This window comes from Pan paniscus, chromosome 1 (assembly GCF_029289425.2).
Source record: "Pan paniscus chromosome 1, NHGRI_mPanPan1-v2.0_pri, whole genome shotgun sequence".
Taxonomy (NCBI): Eukaryota; Metazoa; Chordata; class Mammalia; order Primates; family Hominidae; genus Pan; species Pan paniscus.
In genome coordinates this window covers 207,904,148-207,924,039 of record NC_073249.2, presented here as the reverse complement: position 1 = coordinate 207,924,039, position 19,892 = coordinate 207,904,148, and the positions used below count along the sequence as shown (strand labels likewise).

Genomic DNA, 19,892 nt, shown 5'->3' with positions numbered 1-19,892 from the left:
CCGTCTCTACTAAAAATACAAAAATTAGCTGGGTGTGGTGGCATGCACCTGTAATCCCAGCTACTTGGGAGGCTGAGGCATGAGAATTGCTTGAACCCGCGAAGTGGAGGTTACAGTGAGCCACAATCACGCCACTGCACTCCAGCATGGGCAACAGAGGGAGACTATGTCTCAAAAAAAATAAAATAATAAAAGCCCCTATGACTCTCCAGCCCCTCACTCTGACATCTTTTTCTTCACAACGTTTATATATGATTATCTATAATCTACTCGTTAGTAGATTTGTTCACTGTTTCTCCAGATATAAAATAAACTCCATAAAGGCAACGACATCACTTTGTTTAGTGCTATATCCTCAATGCCTAGAATAGGGCCTAGTATATAATAGGGATTGAATGAAAAAATAAAATCCAGAAACACCTGGGCTTAGAAAACGAAACCTGAACAGTACGTTGGTCATATCTCTTCTTTCAGAGTTCATAAAAACAACAGCAAATATTACAGGAAGCAAACCAGGAGGCCCTGACAATATTCTCATCTTACGGGTTATACACGCAAGTACTCAACTCCAAGTCAAACAAGCCCGCTTTACAAGACAGAAACATGTTTTTCTGATGTGAACTTCATAAAATTCCTGAAATACACATTGCACAGATATTTTTCCCCTTTGACGGATGAGGAAATAGAATCAAAGAGAATGAGTGACTTATCTAAAAATCACAAAGCTATGCTGTGGAGGTAACAGGTCATGATCATTATCTTAGTTGCTAAATTCAAGCCAGGTAGGAAGGCAAATTTTCCTATTGATATGAAGTCATACTAGCTCCCTGTCAATATAAAATGTTAGGGAAATAAAACAAAATATAAGTTATAATCAAGTAGACACGTACCCTTTTCCAGGCCCCAGTTTAGGGGAGCCCACTCCCTCTTTAGTACGAGAAAGGATGTCTCTGACTCGGAGGGCAGCCAGCGGGTCCTTCTCTTTCCCCTTATCAGCCAACGCAGTAGGACTGAGGTTCAGTATGAGGAAAAGGCTGTTTAACAAGCACCAAGCACCCAGCAATTGGAAATTCTGATAGTGCTGTTGTGAAAGGCACAAAATAAAAAACATAATCATAGAGATATTTACATCTCAGAGAGGACAAGATAGGAAGTATGCAGCAGAGACAGATACGCTTCTTACCTCACCACCAGCCCGGCGAGAACTGCTGATTGCTTGTCCAATCATGTCATAGATTTCGAGCTGTACAATATCAAACAGACACAAAAATCTGAACAAGCTGACAGATTTCATCATAAATGCTAAATCCTACCCAAACAATTTAACTTGAAGAGTTCAATATCCTCTTTTCAATGATACATTCCATCGTACTTTCCTTGACCTTCACATGGAGCTGACTCCCTCTTTTCATTTGGATCAAATGTCACCTTCTCAGAAGCCATCCCTCCTCCGAATCAAAAGCAGCATGCCCAGCTCCACATCAGATCACTTTTTTTTTTTTAAGACGGAGTTTCACTCTTGTTGTCCAGGCTGGAGTGCGATGGCGTGATCCCGGCTCACTGAAACCTCCACCTCCCAGGCTCAAGCGATTCTCCTGCCTCAGCCTCCAGAGTAGCGGGGATTACAGGCATGCACCACCACACCCAGCTAATTTTTGTATTTTTAGTAGAGACAGGGTTTCACCATGCTGGCCAGGCTGGTTTTGAACTCCTAACCTCAGGTGATCCACCCACCTCCCAAAGCACTGGGATCATAGGTGTGAGTCACCACGCCCTGCCCAGATCACTATCAATCACAATGTATTGTTTCAGCGCACTTAATCACTATCGGAAATTTTCCTGTTTACTGCATTTCCCTAAAAGTACACTGACACACAGTAGGCCCTCAAACATATTTGCTGAATTAATGGCTAATCTTTCAAGTGTGTTCTACAGAGATAGGGAAACAATATACCAGATCAACCAATATACCAAATCAACAAGCTGGATGCCTACCTCTTAGACCTACTAGTGCCCAGGGAAAGTAGTGTGGAGAATACTCTAAGTTCTTTCTTCTATCATGGAAGAAAGTGGAACTGGCCATACTCCCTCATTTGAACAATTAAGGTTCCCTTATCCCCAGATCTTTGGCTTACACATTTCTGGACAATTGTAGCTGCGTCACTTTCATAGTCATCTTCTTTGGAGCTCGTGGACCCTGTCCGCACTTGCTGGGCACTACCCACATGGAGGATGGCCATGCACGTTGCCACACTCACACCTGAAAAAGAAGATGCACAGGTCTCAGCCATGGAGTGCATCCAAGAATCCAACAAAGCTGAAACACAAAAGCACACCCCACCCACAAGCAATTCCATGATTTGACTACTTAAAATAAATGCCATTAAGAGCAAGACTAAATAGGTTTACCATACAATTCAGTAACCAGACTCCTAGGTATTTATCTAAATAAGCTAAAAACTTACATGCGCGCACACACACACACACTACACACGAATGTCCTTCAATAGGAGAACACAGAAACAAACTGTGGTATATCCATACAATGGAATATTAATTCAGCAATAAAAAGAAATGGACTATTAAGCCATGAGAAGACATGGAGGAACTATATGCATACTGCTAAGAGAAAGAAGCCAATCTGAAAATCCTGCTTATTGTATGATTCCAACTACATGACATTCTAGAAAAGGTAAAACTAGAGAGACAGTGGAGATCAGTAGTGTTACCAGGGGTCGAGGGATGGGGTAAGGAATGAATAGGCAAAGGGGATTTTTAGGATAGTGAAACTATTTTGTACAATATAGTAATCATGGACACATGACACTATACATTTGTCAAAACCCATAGACCTGTACAACACAAAAATGAAACCCCAATGTAAACTATGGACTTCAGTTAATAATAATATATCAATACTGGTTCATCAATAATAAATCCACCGTACTAATTAAAAGTATTACTGATAAGAGAAACTAGCTATAAGGGAGAAGGAGGATATGCGAACTCTATGAACCTAAAATTGCTTTCAAAATAAAATCTAAGCCAGGTGTGGTGGTGCATGCCTCTAGTTCCAGTTACTCAGGAGGTTGATGTGGGAGGATCATTTGCACCCACGGGTTTGAGGCTACAGTGAGTTATAATCGCTCGACTGCACTCCCACCTGGCTGAAACACTAAGATTCTGTCTCTTTTAAAAAAAGTAATAAAAATAAATAATTAAGGCTGGGCGCGGTGGCTCACGCCTGTAATCTTAGCACTTTGGGAGGCCCAGGTGGGTGGATCACCTGAGGTCAGGAGTCTGAGACCAGCCTCGCCAACATGGTGAAACCCCATCTCTACTAAAAATGCAAAAATTAGCCAGGCGAAGTGGCAGGCGCCTATAATCCCAGCTACTCGGGAAGCTGAAGCAGGAGAATCACTTGAACCCGGGGGGCAGAGGTTACAGTGAGCTAAGATTGAGCCATTTGCATTCCAGCCTGGGCAAAAGAGCGAAATGCCATCTCAAAAAAATTATAATTAAATAATTAATTCATTCATTAAATTTAAAATCTAGAAGCAGGCACAGTCGACTCCAGAGGCTGAGGTGAGAAGATCACTTGAGCCTAACAGTTCAAATCTAGCCTGGGCAACGTAGCAAGACTGTATTTCTTAATAAATAAATAAATAAATAAATAAATAATGAAATCTGGCCAGGCACGGTGGCTCACGCTTGTAATCCCTGCACTTTAGGAGGCCAAGGCGGGCGGATCACGAGGTCAGGAGATCGAGACCATCCTGGCTGACATGGTGAAACCCCGTCTCTACTAAAAATACAAAAAAAAAAATTAGCCGGGCATGGTGGTGGGCACCTGTGGTCCCAGCTACAAGGGAGGCTGAGGCAGGAGAATGGCGTGAAACCAGGAGGTGGAGCTTGCAGTGAGCCAAGATTGCGCCACTGAACTCCAGCCTGGGCGACTGAGCGAGACTCCATCTCGAAATAATAATAATAATAATAATAATAATAATAATAGTAAAATTCTAAATTTTAAGATTATGAAAAAAAAAATCCTATACCTGGAATTTCTCAAAGACATCATAGCCAAATCCCTTTCCTTAAATCAAATCCCAAGTGATCAAATTTTAACAAACCAGATTTGGGATCTTTAATCCGACTTTGAATTTTTAAAGAATCTCTAGTCCTTACTGACTTTAATCACTTACTGACTGAGTACATTGAGATCCATGTGAGGGTAATGAAATCCCCTGGAAATCAAAATAAATAAACCCCAAATTTAAAAATGCAAAATCAACGGTAGAGCATGAGGAAGCTCAATACTGGAAATTAGCTATGAGAGAACATATTTTCACATGTATCCTTAACTTTCTACTCTTAATGCTGCTGCCCTAGCTGAGGCCCTAAATGTACGCTGCCTGAATGACTGCCAATTCCTCCTAAGTAGTTTCCCTGCCTCCAATATTTCCCCACACCAAAATACCTTGTACAGTACAGCCTGAATGTTCTTCCTAAAATATAGCTCAGATCCTCTCACAACTCAGAATCTTTAATGGTCTCTACTATCTACAGGATATGGTCCAAATGACTTAGTCTGCATTTCTAATTGAGTCTTACTTTCTGTCCAATTATACAACACCCACGAACAGCCATAAAACCTACAGACTTACTTATATACACACACACACACACACACACACACACACACACACACACACACAACTTACGTAGTATGTTCCCCCAAACTCTTGGATACGTTTTGTCTGCTTCTGCCTCTGCCTAGAAATAGCCAAGCCGAGATCCTACCTGACTTAAGATTCAACATCAGAGCTCCTTCATGATTACTGCCTTTTTCAACTGAAAGTGAGCTCTCCCTCCTCTAAACTTTCAAAGTACTTTCTCATCTCTCATTCAGTTTCTTCACTTATAAGTTATTTACTAATATCCTCTAAAAGACAGTAAGGTCTCTGAGAGCACAAATGCCTTTATCTTTATATTCCTATTCACACACAGATGTTCAAATTAAAACTGTTCAGAGAATGTAGGGAGATCAACCTCAGTAATTTCATGGTGTCCCCAAGGTCAGGTCTCCAAGACTATCTGCTCAAATCTTCACTTGCAAAACCAAGTAAACTTCTGAAATTGCTATAACTTCCAAGACATACCAGAGATATGATATGTCTCGGAACTTAAAGCCAAGGATCAGTGATCTGGGCTAAAAAGTCCTTTTAACAATAACTTAAAAGAGAGTAAACACCAGCTGTCAGGCCCTGCTTCAAAGGCAGTAAGATCAACAGGAAAAAAGGGGATTTTATGGAAGCTTAAAGAATATCATTCTTCGCATTTATCAGTATAAACAGATACCACCTGTTCCACGAAGCCTTCTTCAAACCTGATCCCACAACAAGACTCAATCCCTCTCTTCTCTGTGTACCGAAAATATTCTATACTTCTATTGCCTTTAATACTGTTTTATATTATACTATTTAGCTTTATGTGTTCTCTGCTGCTCAGATGTAGGCTCCTTGAGGACAGAGACTACATGTAGTTCATCTCAATATCTCAACAGTCTTAGGCAATTTGCTTTTCATATAGTAAATATTTAGTATCTGTACATACTATAAAATCAAATATGCCTATAACGCAATGGCAGCAGTGAAACAACAGGACCATTTACAAAGATTCCTATTGAGACCTCATTTCACCTTGATGCAACGTTAGATGATCCTTGAGAGAAGGAAGCAAGGGGGATGAGTAGAGTATTCAGGAGGATTTTCATGGTTTCCTGAAAGTATATCTCTGCTTGACTGAGAAAATGAGACCAGATATAATAACTTCTCACCTGCATACAGACAACTTAGGCTGAGGACTGTCACATCTTGTAAACGAGAAGGATTGAGAGGTTCCAACACAGGTAGAGAAAGGGTATCCAATGCCATAGTTACATCAATCACCAATGAATGAAAGCTGGAACATGACAGAGATCAACAAGTGTCTCTTAGAATCATTCACTTCTATAATGTGACAGTTAAAGAAATTATCAGCATGGGCCCGGCACAGTGGCTCACGCCTATAATTCCGACACTTCAGGAGGCCAAGGCAGGAGGATTGCTTGAGCCCAGGAGTTCAAGACCAGCCTGGGCAACAAGGCAAAACCCCGACTCTACAAAAAATACAAAAATTAGCCAGCCATGGTGGTGTGTGCCTGTAGTCCCAGCTACTCAGGAGGCTGAGGTGGGAGAACTGCTTGAGCCAGGAGACGAGGTTACAGTGAACCGAGACTGCACCCCTGCACTCCAGCCTGGGTGACAGAACAAGACCCTGTCCCAAAAACAAAAAAAGTAAAGCATGTGCACTGTGAAGCACCTTACCCATTACGAACAGCAGTGGCATCTGCTACTGTTGCAGGCATTATGAAGAAGGAATTAGCTAAAACTGCATCTTGGAACCGATTGATATAGCGTAGGAAATATGGCAGGTTCAAACATACACGCAGTAGCTTCTCCGAGCCACCTAAATGAATGAAAACCACAACCTTACAAACGGGCCTTTGTCTGATGCTTGATTCTTATCCATATGACAGAAGCACACTTAAGGAATTTTTGACAGCCCAGAAATCAGCTTTCTGATAACAGTTGGGAGTCTTACCAAGCTCTTGAAGACTAGCCACGTTCTGAGCTATGAACACATTCTTGGTTTTGATAGCTGAGGCTTGATCTGTAGATGACTGCTCATCATTTTCTCCTTCCACCTGAAAAGAAACATAAGGCCTGTCAAGATACTATTATCTCTTCACCAAACCAACTGTCAAAAGTGAGCAGTAGCTGCACGGATACTCTCCAGACTCCCCAGTTAGTGAAGGGAAAATTCCTTACTCATGTTGGAGAAAATACAGGTTACATTTTCAGGAGGAGGGAAAAAATATACAGCTTTAAAATATATATAATGTTCTATAACCAAAATGGAGTGATGCCTTTATATAGAAAACTGTACATACACCTTACATTTGTTAATTTGCATTGAGAGAAGCCTAGAATGGTCGTCAAAACAGTAATAACCGTGGACAGAAGAAGGAGTTGGGGTGAATTTTACTTGTTTTATTTTGTATTCCTCAATTTCTTTTGTCCCACAGACATGTATATCATTTTATATCACAAACATAAAATACATCACTTTTTCTCCCCTAGTGTTATCATCTTAACAAAACCCACAGAGAAGAAGACATTTGACTAAAGAAACTCACCAGAGTCTGTGTACTGATAGGTTGTGATGCTACAGTTCTAGGGTTAAAAACTGAGGTCAGCTGGTTCAAAAAATTCATCTGTACCTCCTTTTGCCTCAACTCAGGGCTTACTGGTGAGGCCAGCTCTTTCTGATCTTCCACTGTAAAATACAAAGGCAAAAAAAGGGCTGAGGAAAGTGCCACTAGAAGGCAAAGGTGCCATGGAAAAGGTGCCATGGGGGTGGTCATGTGATCAGATCTGTCAAAGGAACACCCACCGTCTGAAAGTGTCTTCACTGTTTGGGGCAGCTTGGCGGATTTCATCATTGCTGTAAATGTGATAATTTCAGTTCTATCTAGTCGGCTACAGCCAGTGCACAGGCCCTTGATTAGGAGAATCAAGTGTTTCTGAAAAGAAAATAAATGCAAATAGATCTTTCAGAAAATTCTACTCTTTTGGAAATTCTAACTGGCACAGGGCCAAAGTTAGGTTCATATAAACACTAAAGCAAAGACTGCAAGCTGATGTCCTTAGACCGTATGTAGCTTACAGATTTGTCTTATTGTTCTCACAATATTTTTTTAAAATTTGAAGGGAATGAAAAGATTCACATGCAAATCTGAAATTCTCACGCTCAAATAATTCACAGTATAGCAACCTTGCACCTCCATTCCTGCACGGCAGTAATAACCCAGAGCCAAATAGTGGTTAGCCCCTTTAGTTGGGGCCTGCAATCTTCTCAACTAGCACACTTTACTCATTTTCTGTTACCTACCTGGCCCCTGCAGGTATGTAAGTTTGCAATCCTTGAGAAGACTCTGTAGCCCCATGTACCAGAGGTTGGCAAACTACAGCTCCAATTCAAACACTGCCTGTTTTTGTAAATAAAGTTTACTGGAACACAGCCATGTTCATCATTTATATATTAATCTATGGCTGCTTTCACACTAAAAAGGCATAGTTAACTAGCTGCAACAGATAACATACAGCCTGCAAATGATTTCCTATCTGGCCTACTACAGAAAAAGTTCACTGACCTCTACTCTATTCCACTAGTCAGTCACAACACTGCTTCAGAATAGGGCAAGAAATGGGCCCATCACTCTCACCTGGGACACAGCACAAGCCTCATCTGGATTCTCCAGACGCAGGAGAGAAAACTCAATTAGAACTTTACAGGCTGCTGCCACTGACTGAAGTTGGTTCCGGGGAACTGAGAAAGTAATAAACATTACTCAATTTCAGACTGCTCAGCGTTGGTCAATAAATTAAGCAAAGTAAGTATTGAGCTCTATGTCCAACATTCCCAATATCGTAACAATTATTCAGAGCCAAAAACCCAAGGGGTAAACAAAGGCATTTTGACATCAATAACTACCAGATCAATTTATCTCATATTTACTAGAAATTAGGATAACTATAATAGGAAATACTTACATCACACCAGTGCCAAGCACTTCAAAGGTATTAACTCATTTAATTCTTAAACCAATTCTATGAGGCAGATATTCATATTATCCCTGTCCATTTTTAACAGCTGAGCTAACTAAATGACTTGACAAAAGTCACATAGCTAGGTTTAAATCCAGGCAGTCAGCCTCTAGAGTTCATGCTCTTAACCACTAAACCAGGAGTGTGCAATCTTTTGGCTTCCCTGGGCTACACTGGAAGAATTGTCTTAGGTCACACAAAAAATACACTAACAGTAACAATAGCTGATGAGCTTTAAAAAAAAAAGGCAAAAAAAAAAATCTCATAATGTTTTAAGAAAGTTTATGAATTTGTGTTGGGCCAAATTCAAAGCCATCACATGGTCCTCAGGCTGTGGGTTGGACAAGCTTGCACTAGACAATACTACTATTGTAGTAGTATTCCCATGGATTCTAAAATGACGTCCTGGTCAGGCATAGCGGCTCACACCTATAATCCCAGCACTTCGGGAGGCTGAGGCGGGTGGATCACTTCGGGAGGCTGAGGCGGGTGGATCACTTCAGCCCAGGAGTTCAAGACCAGCTTGGGCCAGCATGGTCAAACCCCATCTCTACCAAAAATACAAAAATTAGTCTCATAACCCGATCTCAAAATAAATAAATAAATGGATAAAATTTTTAAGTATAACTTAAAAAAATAAAATGACTTCCTTACATAAAGTTTCTCCAAGCTAAAACTGATTCTTCTGCCAGTAGCCAGAGCTTATAATAAACAGTATTGGACACTGAAGGATTACTCAGCAACTGGAAGAACTGTCTTGGGCCACACAAAAAATACACTAATTCTTCAGTGTCCTTTCAGTTTACTTGCTTAGCAAACTGTTCAAATAAACAAATATGGGGACTCCTGCCTGTAATCCCAGCACTTTGGGAGGCCAAGCTGGGAGGACTGCTTGAGCCCAGGACTTCCAGACCAGCCTGGGCAACATAGGGAGACCCTGTCACTACAAAATATTAATTGGGCTTGGTGGCTTGTGCCTGTAGTCCCAGCTAGGACTGAGGAGGCTAAGGCAGGAGAATCACTAGAGCCCAGGAGTTCAAGGATGCAGTGAGCTATGATCACGCCACTGCACTCCAGCCTGGATGACAGAGCAAGACCCTGTCTCTAAAAAAGCAAATTTAAAATAATTAGAATTCTTCAGAACTATTTGAGTCAAGATTTTAGACAAATGTAAAAATTCAGAAATGTAAAATAGGGATTAGCCATTTTGGGGGTAGAAAAATGAAGAAAATGGAGAACTGAAGTTGAAATCCCTTCATATACCAGAGAACACAAAGGAGAATCCACATCCTCACCAAAACCAAATAAGGAATAGAGCCTTGAGTGGCTGCTAACTCCAGAGGTCAGTATCCACCACCGCCTTCCCCCCAGGGAAATTAACACACCAGTAATTACATGAGAAATCAATAAAATGCTTTGGATTAAGAAGGGAAAGGAGGTGGACTTAATACTTATAAAGCAGGTGTCCAAGCCAAGTAGTTTTAAAATTCCACTTGGTTAGCCTAGGTAAGGGAACCTCTGGAGCCTCATCCTAGCTGATAGTTGTCTCTACTCTTGGGTGAGCAGCTTAGGAGTGCTAAAACCTAGACTTCATTAACAACTTTTTCAGATACACTAACGAGAGGATAAACAATCCCCCTATTCACAAGCCCTCAGAAGGGAAGGACAAGAGTGGAATACTTACTGAGACTGCAAACTGTTGTAATATAGTGTGTGGAAAGTGCAACAAAAGATGAGTAGAATGGCTCGTACTGCTTCTCATGGTGCAGGATTTCTGATTCACTGTAAAAATAATAATAATTCAGCCAGCATCTGCTTAGCGCTTACTATGTGCCAGACACCCCTTTATGGATATTACATTATTTAATCCTTACTACCTGGTAGATAGTATCATCAACCTATTCCCCTTCAAGACTGGGAAAGATGAGACAGGCGGATCACCTGAGGTCAGGAGTTCAAGACCAGCTTGGCCAGTATGGTGAAAACCCGTCACCACTAAAAGTACAAAAATCAGCTGGGCGTGGTGGCACGTGCCTATAGTCTCAGCTCCTCAGTAGGCTGAGGCAGGAGAATTGCTTGAACCTGGGAGGCAGAGGTTGCAGTGAGCCGATATTGAACCACTGCACTCCAGCCTGGGTGATAGAGCAAGACTTCATCTCAAAAAAAGATTGGGAAGGTGAAGCTTAGAGAATTAAAATTAAATATCTCATTCAAGGTCATCAGGCTAGGGAAGAAGCAGAGACTAACAAACAGAAAACATTTTCAAAGTCAAGCAGAACTAACGAAACCCAAGTAAAGACCTAACAGGATATCAATCTGTTCTATATTACTGACTGGCAAAGACCAACAGCTAATATGCCTTCATTATTGATAGCCAAAAAGGGGCAGACCAGAATACTCAATATACTGTTAGTGGGAATACAGATTAAAGTAACCAATTTTAGACCAAATAAGGCTGGCCTGTACTGCAGTAACTTAAAAGGAATCAACAACTCAAGATAAGAAGTCATATGATCAGTGCTAAAGTCCAAAATTCACTGGATAACAGAGTTATCCCCTACACCATCCCCCTGACTGTAGACTAAAGCGAGATCACAAAAGAGTCGGTGATTTTTTTTTTTTAACCACATCCCTTATCCTTAGCTGGGGAAATGCCCTCTTCTGAAAAAATCTAGAGGCCAACTAGGTTTAAAGGCTGGATACATTTAAAGTCACTCTATCAAATCAGGTGCTAATCCACAACTGATGAAACATGGGCCGGGCACGGTGGCTGGCCGGGTGTGGTGGCTCATGCCTGCAATTCCAGCACTTTGGGAGGTCCACGCAGGTGGATGACGAGATCAGGAGTTCAAGACCAGCCTGGCCAAGATGGTGAAACCCTGTCTCTACTAAAATTACAAAAATTAGCAGGTGGTGGCATGCGCCTGTAATCCCAGCTACTCAGAAGGCTGAGGTAGAGAATTGCTTGAACCCAGAAGGTAGAGGCTGCAGTGAGCCGAGATCGGGCCACTGCACTCCAGCCTGGGTGACAGCGAGACTCCATCTCAGAAAAAAAAAAAAAGAAAGAAACATGAAGGTAAAGCAAAGACTAAAATATATTTTATTAAATGGAAAGAACAACAGTGTGGTTGAACAGTTTACTTAGTGAGTCAATCCCCAGCAGAAGTATCAACCTATGGTGGGACGCATTGTAGCTGGTGGCTCAAGCCTGTAATCCCAGCACTTTGGGAAACAGAGGCTGGTGGATTATCTGAGGCCAGGAGTTCGAGACCAGCCTGGCCAATATGGTGAAACCCCGTCTCCAATAAAAATACAAAAATTAGCCAGGTGTGGTGGCACCCACCTGTAGTCCCAGCTACTCACGAGGCTGAGGCACGAGAATTGCTTGAACCCGGCAGGTGGAATTGCAGTGAGCTGAGATTGTGCCACTGCACTCCAGCCTGGGCAAAAGAGTAAGACTCCAACTCAAAAAAAAAAAAAAAGTATCATCCTAAGAAGGGAAATATAAACAGAGTGAACACTCCATTCACTGCCTGCAAGACTATCTGCCTGCCAAATGAACACAGGAGCCAAAAGGACAAGTCACTATTTGGAAGGTGCCAATGTCGGTGATGAATCACCTTGAGTAACACTTGAGAGTCTGGCATTGCGAGCACTTTGCTATATGCAGATCAAGGATAAATGGGTATGTATCAAAGATTAGTCCCTAACTTAGAATAACTCCTTCACCAAGAAAAAAATATTTATGGAGCATCTATGATGTGTGCAAGGATCCTCCTGCCCACTAAGGGTCCTTTTCCATTTGTCAGGGTACATAAAAAGGAGAAAATAAAAACCTTTCCACAACAAGCAGCACTCAAAAGTTGCTGGTGACTAAACACAGTTTTAAGGCTCACATGTACAGCAGAAAACTCCCTACTAAATCCCCCTGTTTCTACCTCATATACTTAGTTTTTCCTTTACTTCCAGCCTTATACTTTATTTTTTTGAGACAGAGTCTCGCTCTGTCGCCCAGGCTACAATGTAGTGGCACTATCTCAGCTCACTGCAACCTCCACCTCCCAGGTTCAAGCGATTCTCCTGCCTCAGCCTCCTGAGTAGCTGGGATTACAGGTGCGTGCCACCACGCCCGGCTAATTTTTGTATTTTTTTTTAGTAGAGATGGGGTTTCACCATGTTGGTCAGGCTGGTCTTAAACTCCTGACCTCGTGATCCACCGCCTTGGCCTCCCAAAGTGCTGGGATTACAGGCATGAGCCTCCACGCCTGGCCCCACCCTTACACTTTCTTATTTGTTTTTCTAAGGCTTTCTCACTCTGTCATTTGATGTTATTTTACTGGGTTTATTTCCAAAGTTCCTGATTTATTTCCAAAGTTCAGAGCTGCTTATCTCCACTTTTTCCAGCTGAACAGGTTTACCAAATCTAAGAGAAATACTGCCCACCCAAAGGATGGACTTAGCCTATTGCTTTCATACCCATTCTGATAATGAAATATATAAAAAAAAATATATATATATATACATAGGAGTAAACTCATTTAATTGCCTGGTTCAGTGTCATCCTATTGTGATCTAATGAACCCAACTTCCTCCCCTAGAAATACGTAACATCCTTATTCCAATAAAGAAACAGGAAGAATGCATTTTGGGGAAAGATAGACATTGGCAGAGGAAAAATGGAACGGTCTTCAGCTCTACTTATAATGTGCACTGGGCAACTAAGGATAAACCTGGGAAAAATTGGTTTTGAAGACTTGAAGGAGGAAACAGAGAAGTAATGGACATTGTCATATCTCTTGATTTTAAAGAAACAGTGTGCATGAGTCAGCTAATAGGGATGTGCTGCCATAATTTCCAACCTCACCCTCATGCCCTGAGAAAATGTTAAGACACCAAGACACCAGAGAATAAGAAATGGAAAAATGGAACAAAGGACAAAAAGTTAAGTAGGAAGGAGAAGAATGAAGAAATGGAAGCAAATATAAGCACGGGAAGGAAAATAAAGAGATAGAGGTGAAAGTACATCTTTGCTCTGGTTGGTCAAGCATCTTCCTGAATCACCTGTCGCTCCTAATGAACTGCAACAACAGCACCGCTGAGCGTGAAACACTGTGGATAGACAGAGAAGCTGAAGCTTTTATACTCTATACCAAATAAATGTGATGCAGAGTACAAAGGGAAACAGCAGCTAAGCAGACAGGTCAGAGAAATCCAATTTGATGTGTAAGTGAAAAAAGAACTGGCAGGCTCTGGAAAAATCTAGCTCTTTTTAGGAAGAAATGGAATCTGAGGAGGGGCATCATAAAAGACTAAGGATTCACCTCCCTTCTCCCTCTTCAATATCATACTATCAATCTTTTTTGTAAATGGTAGAAATTCCACAAGCTCCTTTCCCCTCATCAGTTTCATGTACTCTCTAGCATATATATAGAATCCATTATGCTTATTCCTATCTTTCTATCTATAATCTGCTGCATGTTAACTAAAGAACTGAAAACTGTCTTTCAGATACTTCCCTCATACTCTTGAAAAATCTGTGGTTAATGTGATACTAAGACATAGAAACCGTAGTCACAAAGACTAATCTCACAATCATAATCTATCTTTTGGTGGCGGGCTTTTTTTTTTTTTTCCTGTAGGTCAATTATCAATTTGCATCCTACTGCTTACAAATTCAAAAGATCACAGCATTAGTGCATCCCTTTCTTCCTTTGAAGACTTTTAGGAAATGACTGTACATTATCTAATGGGAATGTTGTAACAGTCTCCCCCTTCCAAAGTAGGTGTCTTTGCCCTAAATTCTAGTGAATATCTGGAAACAGAAACCTCAAACAGGTTTATCATTAAAAAGGCCAGGTCAGCTCAGAAAGAATTGGCTCAGAGAGAAGGAGCATATTTCTTTTTATCTACAAAGAGTCAATCAAATTGTCGAATGATAACCATGCTCACCAGCGTATCTTGCACAGAGTTAAGAAAGGAATTATCTGTACCTTAACAGAGAAGGCTACATTCAGCAATGATTATACTAACTAATCCCATGCACGGTATGTGCTCCATTGAGCTAGTTCTGCTCCATTTCTGGCTTGGAAAAGTAACAGTGTGTTTAAAATGTTCTTTAAACTATGTAATAAGTAACAGTGTTAAAAAAGAGTTTAAGCTGGGCCTGGTGGTGGGAGCCTGTAGTCTAGCTAGCTACTGTAACTACTCAGGAGGCTGAAATAGGAGCATCCCTTGAGCCCAGGAGTTTGAGGCTGTAGTCAGCTATAATCATCCCACTGTACTCCAACCCGCCAACAGAAGGAGACCCTGTCTCTTTTTTTTTTTTTCAGATGGAGTTTTGCTCTTGTTGCCATAGCAATGGTGTGATCTCAGCTCACTGCAACTTTCGCCTCCCTGGTTCAATCAATTCTCCTGCCTCAGCCTCCAGAGTAGCTGGGATTATGGGCATTACAGGCACGCGCCACCACGCCCAGCTAATTTTTTGTATTTTTAGTAAAAAAAAACAGGGTTTCACCATGTTAGCCAGGCTGGTCTCAAACTCCTGACCTCCGGTGATCCGCCTGCCTTGGCCTCCCAAAGTGCTGAGATTACAGGCGTGAGCCACTGCACCCAGCCAACCCTGTCTCTTAAAAAAGAAAAAATATTTTAGTAGCCTTTACTACTAAAAGACATGCTAGCTAGCTACATGCTATAGAGAAAAATCTTCCCTTTAAATAAATTCAGATATCTTTTTCTTTTAAAACATCCAATGACTTGAGAGTATGCTTTCCAACTCATCCATGTTGATCGATTCCTCCTCTATTTCAGTTTGGTTGCAAAGTCAAACTTAAGAAACAGGGGTTAGACCTAGGAACGTTTAATCTACCTTTTCTTCAAAAGGTCAATTTCAACTATAAAAGAAGGTAGAATGTGGTGTACTGAGGAGTCTCAAGCACGTCATCATTCTCAATGGTCAAGAGATAAATACAATGGCTAAGCAGGCTACCAGGTCGAAAGTAAGAGTTGGCATGATGGAGCCAGGATATCAAAAAAGGAAGCAGAGAGTAGTAGACTGCAACAGAAAAACAGATGGTCCCCGGTGACAAGGAAGAAAAACATGGCAGGTTTAACAAGAGAAAAAAACCAGGAAACTGCAGAAGATGGGAGTGGCAACACAGAACTAAAGTGGCAGCCTAGACATCTCAACCTCTGATTAGCTAGACAACAAGGCCCACCTCAGCATCTACAGTGTTGGCTTTGATCTGGTACTATAGCTTCCTATGCAAGACATACTCCCACAATTCTGAGACCTTTACTTTTTAGAAAGACAAATAAATAAAACCTTTGGGCTGGGTGCAGTGGCTCACGCCTGTAATCCCAGCACTTTGGGAGGCCAAGGCGGGCGGATCACCTGCGGTCAGAAGTTCAAGACCAGCCTGACCAGCATGGTGAAACCTCGTCTCTACTACAAATACAAAAATTAGCCGGGTCTGGTGGCGCACATCTATAATCCCAGCTACTTGGGAGGCTGAGGCACAAGAATCACTTGAACCTGGGAGGCGTAGGTTGCAGTGAGGTAAAATCGTGCCACTGCACTCCAGCCTGGGTGACAGAGCAAGACTCTGTCTCCAAAAAATAAATAAATAAATAAAACTTTTGAAAACCAGAATAATGATAGCAGGGTATAATTTCTGTGCTCCAAGCTAGGGGTTGGCAAACTATGGCCTGCAGGCCAAATCCAGGAAGTCACCTGTTTTTGTATGGCTAAGAGTGGTTGAAAAAAAAAAAATCAAAAGAATAGTTTGTGACATGTAAATATTACATGAAATTCAAATTTCAGTGCCCATAGATACAATTTTAAACACAGCCACGCCCATTCATTTATATATGGTGTGTGGCTGCTTTCACACAATGATGGCAGAGTTAAACAGTCCAGACAGAGACCACATGTCCCAAAATTATCTACTATCTGGCCATTTACAGGACGTTTGCCAACGCCTGCTTTATAACAAACTGAACACTTGATACGTTTAGCTGTTCTCACTGTAAAGAACTTGTAAGCCAGGTATTTCTTCTGGAAATTTTTCTTTAGATCATACTCCTCTCACACAGCCTGCAGAGGACACATAAGCTTTCAAAGCTAACTGAGCTCCAAAAACCAGAAGACTTAAAAGATCTTGCCTTCCAGCTGGGCACGGTAGCTCATGCCTGTAATTCCAGCACTTTGGGAGGCCAAGGCGGGTGGATCACAAGGTCAGGATATGGAGACCATTCTGGCTAACATGGTGAAACCTCATCTCTACTTAAAATACAAAAAGTTAGCTGGGCGTGGTGGCATGCACCTGTAGTCCCAGCTACTTGGGAGGCTGGGGCAGGAGAATGGTGTGAACCTGGGAGGTGGAGCTTGCAGTGAGCTGAGATGGCGCCACTGCATTCCAGCCTGGGTGACAGAGCAAGAATCCATCTCAAAAAAAAAAAAAAAAAAAAAAAAGAGATCTTGCCTTCCAATAAATGCGTTACCAAAGACCCATCAGTTTGGACTTATTTTCTAAGCCATAAAGAGAGATCTTATTAATGTCTACAAATAACAACTCTTGATTATTTGTACAAACAGAGGGTATGGCAAAGACCACTACCACATACATGGCAAAACTCAAACCTAGTGATGTATTTGGTTGGAGGGTGTTCCTTAAGTATTACAGCTTTAAAGGTGGCCCCAGAATACAGGATTTATGGAAGGGTGTCAACAAATTATTAATATTTTATAACCTATCCAGCTCATGTCCAGAAAAACATAAAAGCAAATGCTCTAAAAAGACTGGAACGTTACTGATTCTATGTAACATGAGTATGAGTCAGGAAAAATACTGCCAATCCAAATGTTTAAAACAAAAAGCAGCCACGTAATTTGAAAGTAGTATATTTGAAACCTGTTTACATCTTCAGAACATTCCTGGCCTGATGATTAGATAGTAAAATCCGTCTGTAAAGCTGACTGTGAAGTTACCAAACTCAACCATTATTTTATTATAATTTGTTAAAAACTCTGCATCCAAAGGATTACAAGTCTACAACAAGAAAAAGCACAAAAACAATTTGTCAAACCATGGGCCTCCTTTGAGTAACAAATAGCAATTTCTAACCTCTGGATAGCAGCTAGATATACCCTTGTCATCGTGAAGCTAAAATGACCCAGTTAACAATTGCAGGGAGTTGCTGAAATGAGGTATGGCTAGAAAAATGAAAGTCAGTCTGGCTTTAAAAGCAAAAGTCTACCATTAAACTAATGAAAGACTGCTCTGAGCACAGTACGTCAGGAAAAGGCAGGCACTCTGAGATCACCATCTTTGTACCTACATAACTGTCACTAGCTAAGAATCGCTGTGCAAAAAGACAAAAACACACAAAAGGAAACCAACAGATAGTACCGTTTGTAAAAGAATGTGATGATATTTTAATGCGAGGGGGATGGGAGGCAGCAAGAGAACACACACACCACACATCCTCTGGGAAAATGATCTCTCAGACACACACTGAAATGTTTTTAATCAAAGACCGATACAGTAGGAATGCACAAGGAGTGCAACGTAAAAAGAGGTCATCGATGTAGCTAGTGGCTTCAGTCACAGAAATAGCACGTGCCCCCACTGATTACAGCACCGCGGGGAGACCGTTATTAAATTATACCGTACGGCTCCGCTCCGGCCCAGGCTAGGAGGATGAGTGCGGACGAGAAATGCAAACTCATCTGTGACTTGACCCAAGGGGCAACCCCGTGAACATTCCCTTAAGAGGGCGAATGCATCTCACTCTCAACCATGTCCGGCCACGCCCTCCCGCAGGGAGGCCGCTAAAGTTTTGCTCGAGAGGGGAAACTGAGGTAGAGGTGATTTACATGCGTTGGCGGAGGGAAACCCAGGCAAGCCCTAGTCTCCCGGGGCCCGGGACCCCGAAGCCGTGGCTGTGGCGGGGATCCTCAAGGGGGCAGGGGGCGGCCCAGAAAGCGGGTCCAGACGATCCGGCTCGAAATCCCCTCCCCCCCCACAACAGCGTCGCCCGCCAGAGCCGCCGCCCGGTACCTCTCGATGACTGAGGCCACCAGCTGCGGCAACTCCTTCATCTCGAAGGCGGAGTAGGACGCGGACAGCAGGGGCCGCACAGCCACCTCCCAGCCCGGGGTCGTGTCCGCCCCCGTTGCCGGGGTCCCGGGCGCCGGAGCCGCTGCCGCCGCCTCTTCGCCGCCGCTCGTCGCCATCTTCCGTCGTACTACTGCGGCTCCCTCCAGGGGCTTGCCACCGGCCCAGCGCCGCCTCCCAGGAGGGGGCGGAAGTGACGCAATCTGTCGCGTCAGACTGCGCGCCGCCGTCATGGGTCAAAAACGCGACGCGCGGAGCGGCCTTTGCTCTCACCGGGGTCGAGCCGCGGCAAGGGAACGGATCGGAGACGCTGCGCCTGCTCAGAAGGTAGCGCAGCGGGGAAAGGCGGGAGAGCGTTAACTTCTGAGCCTGCGCGGTGGGAGTTGCTCAAGCAGGTGGTAGCGACTTGGCTTCCGGGCAGCGGGTAAAGGTGAGTCTGGGGCATGGGTTCAGTGGGCAAGTCTAGGGCAGCAGAGTTGACTACGCCTCGGCGAATAGAATGGCCCTGGCCTGGGACAGCTAAGGACGACAAGAGGAGGCCGAAGCCTAAAACGCTTTCACCTGCTTCTTCCCCTGCCTAGATCCCCCCAATAGTAATACTAAAGAGCGCCATAGTTTACAAAGCTTTCTCCCTCTCACACCACCTTTTAATCACTGATCCATATTCCCTTCGCACTCAAATCTCTTCTGTTTGGATTGCCCTCATTAACAATCTGACCAGCTCGTACAATGCATCCCTCTTTGCAATTTGCCACGTATGCTTACGTGTTCCCCTTTTTTCTACTGGCAAGGAAAGAATGTAAGCTTTTATTCACAGGAGATGTCTGAGACTTTTGCCGGTAAAATGATCTGGCTACAAGGTCTAAGAGGGAAAAGCAGTTTGCTCGAGGAAAGGTATTCGTGCATTAAGGACAGTCCTGTGAGTGAGATATTGGTGGACGGCTTCAAGCTCTAGCCTGTGGCCTACAGCTGGCCTAAATAAGACTGGGAAGGAACTGTGAAGACGGTTTCAAATTCCTAAAGCCCTGAAATTCTCCCCCTAAGTTTAGGAAGAGCTTTTGTTCTTGCT

At 42.7% G+C, this 19,892-nt stretch overlaps 1 protein-coding gene and 1 long non-coding RNA gene across 21 annotated transcripts in view; one reads left to right on the top strand and one right to left on the bottom strand.

Annotated features, from left to right (window-relative positions):
• The window catches only part of UBR4 (ubiquitin protein ligase E3 component n-recognin 4), a 136,469-nt gene extending 117,453 nt beyond the window's left edge, over positions 1–19,016 (bottom strand). For all 20 annotated transcript variants that reach the window (XM_063594400.1, XM_063594405.1, XM_063594395.1 and 17 more), the window contains exons 1-11: positions 18,767–19,016; positions 10,393–10,490; positions 8,327–8,430; positions 7,495–7,624; positions 7,238–7,377; positions 6,643–6,745; positions 6,366–6,507; positions 5,837–5,961; positions 2,136–2,260; positions 1,184–1,243; positions 891–1,081 (exon numbers count right to left, since the gene is read on the bottom strand). In XM_063594400.1, the coding sequence (XP_063450470.1) occupies positions 891–1,081; positions 1,184–1,243; positions 2,136–2,260; positions 5,837–5,961; positions 6,366–6,507; positions 6,643–6,745; positions 7,238–7,377; positions 7,495–7,624; positions 8,327–8,430; positions 10,393–10,490; positions 18,767–18,942 (1,394 nt within the window). In that variant the 5' untranslated portion in view covers positions 18,943–19,016. The remainder of the gene's footprint in view (positions 1–890; positions 1,082–1,183; positions 1,244–2,135; positions 2,261–5,836; positions 5,962–6,365; positions 6,508–6,642; positions 6,746–7,237; positions 7,378–7,494; positions 7,625–8,326; positions 8,431–10,392; positions 10,491–18,766) is intronic.
• Positions 19,017–19,043: 27 nt separating this feature from the next.
• The window catches only part of LOC130540777 (uncharacterized), a 30,381-nt gene continuing 29,532 nt past the window's right edge, over positions 19,044–19,892 (top strand). Inside the window, exon 1 of the long non-coding RNA XR_008954774.2 lies at positions 19,044–19,253. This is a non-coding gene — a long non-coding RNA (uncharacterized LOC130540777). The remainder of the gene's footprint in view (positions 19,254–19,892) is intronic.